Source organism: Apium graveolens, chromosome 9 (genome assembly GCF_009905375.1).
Source record: "Apium graveolens cultivar Ventura chromosome 9, ASM990537v1, whole genome shotgun sequence".
NCBI classification, from domain to species: Eukaryota; Viridiplantae; Streptophyta; class Magnoliopsida; order Apiales; family Apiaceae; genus Apium; species Apium graveolens.
This window is the reverse complement of record NC_133655.1, coordinates 19,533,791-19,541,852: the sequence shown is the minus strand read 5'-3', so window position 1 is coordinate 19,541,852 and position 8,062 is coordinate 19,533,791. Positions and strand designations below refer to the sequence as shown.

Below are 8,062 nucleotides of genomic sequence, written 5' to 3'. Positions count from 1 at the left end.
ACTACGAATATTATTGATCTAAACGATGATGTCAATAAATTGGATGACCCACAAGGAGGTGCAACCCAGTGGACTTGGATTGAAGATAAACTCTTAATTAGTGCATGATTGAATGTGTCGATTGATCCCTTGATTTGGGCGGATCAAAAAGGTGAAGTATTTTGGGATCAAATTCGTAATTATTGTGAAGAAAGTAATCCCGGTCTTATCAAAAGAGGGGTAATAGCTATCAATAAAAGGTGGCAACGAATAAATGAAGGGACGCATCGATATGGAGCGTGTTATGAGGAAGCTTTCTGAAAATTAATTAATAATTAGTTAATTAATTAATTAATTAATCTTATCATTTAAATTAATATATATCTTAATTATATTACAAATTAAAAATTATATAAAACTGATTAAATAATAATTAAATAAGACCTACTAAAAGTTGGACTTGGGCTTTGCATTGGAGCTAGTTGGCCACTTAACTTACCAGACCCATGTTTTGCTTACTTGGCTTCAAAAAGGAGGAAATGGCAGTGGTGTACACAGATTGAGTTGGACGGGTTGAGAGAATTTATCAACACGACCCAATTGATTCAGGTTTTCAAAATTTCAACCCAAACAGAACCATTTAAATTTATAACCCAACCCAATTTGTAATACTTCGGTTTGGATCGGTTTAGTAAATATTCAAAACTAATATTAATAATTATAAAATAAAGCAGAAAGTCTCAAAGTCTAAAACACTTGAAAATAGTTCAATAAAATATTACAATAATTCACGTGAGATATGACTTAAACATCCAAAAGAAAGTGATAATCCAATACTTAGCATTTAAACATTCTTTAAACATTGAACTCGATAAACGAAAACAATGGCATATTCTTTAAATATTGAGGATTGATGTTATAAGATACAGATAAATGTGCTTATCTATTGGGCCCGAACATATTCACATTCACAGTTATAAAATTAATAAATTAACATGTAAGTATATTTTTAATCGGGTTGAATTGGATCGGTTTAAAAATATCGAAACTCATATCCAAACCAATTAAATCGGGTTGACATTTTTTCAACCCAAATATATATCGAGTTGAAAAAAATCGGTTTGGATCGGCCGAAATAAGATCGGTTCGGATCGGTTTGTGTACCCCTAGCGGTGGACTTGGGTTTGTCCACTGCACTTGCTCTAAATGAGTTTGGGTTCGCTCTGTCAGAACCACAGCAGCTTTTTTGTCATCATTTCAGCTAAATCAATTATTGCCTAAACACATCCACTTAGACGATCCCCTTGCTACTTGACATTAGCGAGCCAGATGAATCAGTAAAGGGTGCATCTCGATTGGCAACCCAAACGATTGTCCTTCTTACCTTTCGGTATCGTATGCTCAAGTAGTGATTTTTTGAATTGCCTAAACTAAAGAAACCCAAACACATAACCACCTGAAACAATGGTGTCAACACTTTAAATGATCTGATTTGTAGAAAGGATGTCTCCTGCAGTTGAGCTTACTATGAAAAAGGAGCAAAACATGATTAAAGTACAGTATTTTGACATCTTGCTCATGTTCTTGAGTTCAGTGAGTATATTAGTAGGTTCTCACGAATGCAAGTACTTTTGACCTACAGTGTAGACTGCAAAATATTCTCTCTGAGGCCTAATAAGTACTTTAGTACTTCGTTTTAAATAAGAACTAATATAATAATAAACATCTTTATACACGGGTGATCATTGATGAACAAAGTCCAAAACATTAGTTTTATTTTCATTCTCTGGAAGTTATCTCATCTCTGCATACAAATAAAGAGACTTATTTTCTATGTACATTACTATCATACACATTCATTTCCAATTCAAAACAAACAATAAATTATATGCGTCCAAATTCTGAACTACCATGCTTTTGCACAAAAAGAAAAATAAGAAGTATAATGGGAAAATTGTAAGCTTCTGCCGTGCTTCATCGAATATAACCACATGCACAAAAACACAAGCTAAAAATACATACCCAAAGTTACTGCTCATAGAGAGAGGGGTCTGACACATACATACTGCACAAACTGACATGGCATGATGCATCCTATAATAACTTCGTGAATTTAAAAATTCATATTCATCTTTATTCTATAAAGTACAAACAACACATGCATTCCTCCATCCTCACAATTCATTTGCTTTTTTTTTGGGGCCTGTGCCATATTAATTAGTTATCTGGGCTTCATACACACTCTTTCTTAGAACTGATATGACTTGGGCAGGCTCAGGAGCTCCAAAAACTGAACTTCCTGCAACAATGCAGTTTGCTCCAGCTGCAGCGGCAATATCAATAGTTGAAGGTCCTAAACCACCGTCCACCTAAAAAACGTAGACATAGTGTTTCAGAATTTCTTTTACCCACCAAAAATACATAGACATAGGGTTTCACGATTTCTTTTACTAATAACTCTGACAAAGCCAAATGAAATGTCTGCGCTTAGGTAATTAATACTGTTTATTCTTTCTACTACAGTGAACAATGTTGTATCCATTGTGCTATCTAAATGTAAAAATCTTATTATAGTACAAGATTTTCCTTTTCAAAGGTTGATGTGTTCCTATCAACGTTTCATTGTGTATTAGGTCAAGTTGCAATGATGCATTTGTCATTTCTTCCATTCCAATGAGTCGATGACTACTAGTAAGGACTAAGCATTGCTAACAAGTAAGATACAGAAATAGAGAATAACACATAAATATACAATTCCTAACTCCTGAGTGATGACTACTAGTGGTAACAATTATTTGTTGTCAAGAACTCTTTTACTGTTAGTGATTTCAAAAAAATGCAGGTCGGTAAATTAATATTTCCTACCGATGGGTATCTTGGTAAGTTACATTGTACTATATCACTGTTGTTAATGTTCAAAATTTCCCCAATGACACAGAGACCAATAAATTTCCGGAAAAGCTTTGCAGTACCTAGATTTTATTCAGGCAATCATATATTAAAAAAACTAAAATATATTTAGGAGCCAAGAACTTCAATGGAAACAAAATATATATATACATATATATATTTGATATTGGCAGGAAAAGTTCTATAAATATTTGAGATGTACTAACCTCTATGTCAAGTGTTGGGTACTTTTGTCTCAAAGTACGTACCTGAAAGTCAAAATAAATTCTCATAAACCAAGGATCATAGCATGTTAAGTTTAAAATATGGTTATAACATTGCACCTTATCCATCATTTCAGGCATAAACTTCTGCCCACCAAATCCAGGTTCCACAGTCATCACAAGAACCAGCTCCACAGGAATTTCATCATCAAGCTGCAACAAAAATGAAGAACTTATTTAGCAAAAAAAAAGAATGAAGAACTATACCATCATTACAAGGATTTGTCTATTTCATTTATAAATAATGCTATAAGATCGATTCAAATTTTTTCTTTCCAAACTTGAAGCATTAATTCTTTACACAATAAAAGGTATTAGGGTCCAAGAACCCAAACATGCATACCAATGGATACAGTTCTTCAACTGGTGTCCCAGGTTTTAACGATACCCCTGGTGTCATGCCCTTTGCCTTAATTTTTTGAACAAGTTCTTTCCAGTTATCTGAAGAAAGCCATAGGACACTTAACCAATAAAGTTAAGAAATCTCAGAGTGTGCATAGCTAATTAAAATCAGTAAGAACAATCCACTACAACAATATGGTCCACCTTTGGATGCCTCAATATGGAACGTAAACCCTGAAGCCCCAGCTTTTGCGAATGGTTCAACATAATCAAGAGGATTTGTGACCATAAGATGGCAATCCAAGTATGCCCTGTAATAGAAGATTACTTGATTAAATTTCAATTAAATTACATTTAATCAGTCACGCGTTTGATTAACTATAGAACAAAAAGAAATTGTAATCAACCCTTTTGATGCATACATTGTTGTATTAGATCGAGATCAAAAGATCCTTTCTTAACCCGACTACAAAAACGAAGTTCTATAAAAGAATACCGAAAGATAAAATGAGTATGTAAAAAAAAAACATAATTGGAAATTACCAACCTAGTTGGACCAAATTAAATATTTTCTTTTTCGAGTAATTGCATGATAACTTTTTTCTTCTCATTCGTTAAATATATTAAGTAAATGGTGATTAACTATATATAGATGTATGAAGGCACATTACTTGGTGTGCTTGCGCAGACTTTCAATGACTGGAGCACCAATAGTAAGGTTTGGGACAAAGTGCCTGCAACAAATTGCAAAAGAACGTTACTAAAACAAATTGCAGTTTCATGGTTTCTAATGATAGAAAATGGTGTTAACATCTGTTGAGTTTCACTCCAGTCAAATTCAGTCAGCACACAAAGAAGATGAAAATCTTAGCAATTTGAGAAACCTACCCATCCTGCAAAATTAAAAGATGTAATCAGGAAGCTTATAGGCACAACGAAAATATCTACTATATGTGCAATTGATGGTAACCTAATGCAAAAACCCATCATCAGTAAACAGCTGCCCATAGCATACAACCACAATTCAACGTAATAGGATTCTTTAATACGAGAAATTTACAGTGTGTTTCTGGGTTTCACATGAAGAGAAGAGAAAATAAGGGTAAAGAAGTTGTAAAAAAAAGAAAGGATAGAAGTTCAAAAAATATCTTCTGCATGTTTCCGAGTTCTTTAATTGTGGTTATTTGTATTTGAATACAACAAAAAAACAAGCAGTTTTAAACATAGAAGGAAAAGTATGGAGTTGCAAGCAATGAGAAAAACTCATCGGGTAACAAAGCGCCATGTGAAAATACAAAAAAATTATAAGCATGTTTCTCCAACTTCTTCGAGATCATCCCACTCCTAGAAGAAAGATTTTAGAGATAGGGCCGAATATTTTCTACTATTCTGTCCCTTTCCTCCACAAAAGACTGGGGAATACAACTATTAAAATAGATTCCTAAATCTTAGATCGGTTACTATTTGATGATATAAAGGCTTCTTTTACAGAATGTGGAACAATAACTTGAACACAAATAGCTTTTCCAAGTTAGTTATACTAGTTAGTTATGACAGATGGGACAATATTAGATACAGTGTTCTGTAATGATTTAGAGGTCTTTAAATAAGAAGACACCCTCATTTGTATGCAAGTCATTCATTATATATTAAAGCTTCTCTTTCTTCTGAGTCTATGTAGAATATATATACAAATATATATAAGTAAGCATACTGTTGACGGAGTAATTTGGGAACAACAAAACTCGAGGTTAGTAGCCGGAAACAAGATCTGTGATGGCGGTTCTTCGTTGAAACGTGAACAGTAACTGGTGGACCCGATGAACAGTAGTCGTCGGAAAAGATGAACAGTGTTTGGTGGTGGTGATTATTGGGCGCTGAGATTGCTTAGGGTTAGTGGTGGCTCCTTTGCGCTCTCGCTTCTCACCCCTTACAATGTGCCTACGTACCCCTATTTATAAGGGATCAAGCCCACGTAGTTCTTGGGGAACAAGAAACATAATGGGCTTAGATTTCTTATGCCGAGGCCCAATGGGAAACCCACTGGAAACCGTCTTCTACTAGCTTTAGGAATGTCCGCCGATGAGGCCCAACCACAAAGGCCCAAGGCTCGTCCGCGGCTTCGAGACTTCACGGATGAGGCATCTCCCTGGCCAAGGATAACCTTCCGCTACCAGCTGTTTCTCTAGTCCGTGGACGCAAGTATAGCCGTGGTTCACTCCAAATGTTGGACGCATCCTTATCCCCCGATAAGGAGCCCCTACCAGATTACAGGACAAGTGATCCCAAGCTTTTGGGTGCAAAGTGCAAGAAACTCCAAAGTCTCCCAACGAGAACACCCGTTGACTACAGAGACAGAGCTCCCAAAGCACACACCAGATTTCACCCCACATCCCCAATGAGGACACCCACTGACTACATGAGGAGGCCTTCAGTCCAAGCATACCCCTGAAGGTCTCTGACCACGGACACCGCCTTTCCTGTAGATATGCTACAGGAAGGAGTTCCTCGAAAGAGTACCTGCATCAAATAGGTTAGTAATAACATTCTCCATCTTCCTTGAATCTTCCAGAGAATCCATCCAAGTAGCATATTAAAGTTGCATTTATATGTCAAGTAGAAGTTAAGGGCGCGCCCTTACATTCCTGTATGTTGGCGCCGCCCTGTGTCATCAGTCGTTGATCTCTTCCTATATCATTCTACATCATAGGGTGCGCCCTAAATTATTCATCGTTGGGGCTCGCTCTAATTCTGTCCAGGCCAAAGCGTAGGTCTGTCAAAGCAATCATGTCCAAGCAATCCGTCCAAGGAGCCTTACTTGCCCAAGGCGCGCCTTAAGGCTCACCACAGAATAAGTTTCAATTAAGAAATTTCTCTCCTCCTTTTCGATAATTGGGCGCGCCTCCTCTACCATGTTTGAGGGCGCGCCTTTAATACATGATAATCACACCTGTTAATCAGCTACTCAGTCAATGGGGCGCAATCTTTGGGCACGTCTTCTATTTATGGAAAGTCAATCTTATCTTTTTCCTAGATTTCAGGCGCTTCTCCTTGATTCTGCTCATTTTATTAATCTTAATCTGAATATTGTTTATACCGATTTTTGGGCATAACACATACATTTCTGTTCTGCATGAATGTAATACTATCTTCCTTCTGAACCGTAAGTACGGAACATACAACAAAAGGCCATTATTCAGCATTTCCCAAGCCTTAAAAACCTTGTCATATAATGTACGAAACAGAGGTATAGACAGCTCAATGAACACTAAATTTTAACTTCCAGAACAAGGTGAAATAGAATAATATTACACTCTGTTCCATACCCGTAAACAAGAGGCAATATTGTAAATGTCGAATCCTTGCAAGTGACGTTGACGATATAAAGTAACATCACTAACAACATTACAAACAATAACATGTTATATAAGTGAATCAAACTTATAATTGGATCCAGCAACTACAAGGTATTTATACAATACATATAGATAGGTACCACATAAATTAAAAAACGAAAAAAAATAATATCCTCTTTCATCCTCCCTTTTAATGCATATTAACTATTGGGAGTATATTGGCTGCTAGAAAAAAAGTGGTTATTTTGAAGTATGAGGAGGCATTTTAATATGCGGGAGCAGCAATCTTCGAGGTAAATACTCGAAATAAGGTCTAGATAAGAAATGAGATCAAAAATGATTATTTAGTATTGAAGAACTTCTTTCCTTTTAGGACATTACACGGTTTATTGTAGTTTCATTAAGTAGTGTAGGCATATTGTTCCTTGTAAAATTTTAGCAACAAGTTGATCTGCGAATTTTAGACGGGTAAAAACGAGGGATGACAACGAAACAACAATCCATGGAAATAAATATCCACCTTTCCTGAAGGGTTTGGCTTGATTACCCACCCCAATTATTACCATTTTACAAAAAACACAGAAATCTTGAAATTTGACTAGGGCACAAATTTAAACATAATGGAATTAATAATTAATCATCAAGATTCGACTTACAACAACAGTTAATTCTAAAAAGCTGAAATTACTTGATAGCTAAATAATTGAATGATCACTAACATTAAATCAAACAAAACAATTAAACAAATCGAGTTGAAGACAAGGAAAGTGGAATTAGAGAATTATAGATACATGGGGTGTTTGTAAAAATAGTAAAGAGATAAACTAACCATGATGTCCATGTGAAGCCAATCAGCACCGAAAGACAGCATCCGATGAGCCTCAGAAGCTAAGTTGGAGAAGTCAGAGGACAGCATTGAGGGTGCTATTTTGGCTGCTACCATTTTTTCTTGTTAGTTTGGGTCAATGTGTTCACAGTTCCCTCCTTTATATGGAGCTATTTTCATTTTTCTTCTCCCACTTTCGAAACTTTCGTATGTTTATCCGTCGATCCCGAGTTTTAAAAATAAAGAATACCCAAATAATTTTATTTCCGTACTTATGAAAGTAAAACCATTTTATTTATATATAATATAATTATTTTTATTCATTTTTAAAGGGATGAAAAACCAAAATATCTAAAATGACCCAAAATATTAATTGACAGCGCCCA

General features: G+C 35.5%; 1 protein-coding gene across 1 annotated transcript; it reads right to left on the bottom strand.

The window, feature by feature from the left end:
- Positions 1-1,971: 1,971 nt before the first annotated feature.
- LOC141683870 (ribulose-phosphate 3-epimerase, cytoplasmic isoform-like) lies at positions 1,972-7,852 on the bottom strand. Its single transcript, XM_074488662.1, has 8 exons — positions 7,680-7,852; positions 4,383-4,387; positions 4,166-4,228; positions 3,699-3,805; positions 3,496-3,593; positions 3,213-3,305; positions 3,096-3,137; positions 1,972-2,348 (listed from the first exon to the last, which is right to left on the bottom strand). Exons 1-8 carry the CDS (start codon positions 7,791-7,793, stop codon positions 2,193-2,195), a joined length of 678 nt encoding a protein of 225 aa, XP_074344763.1. The 5' UTR covers positions 7,794-7,852; the 3' UTR covers positions 1,972-2,192.
- Positions 7,853-8,062: the final 210 nt, after the last annotated feature.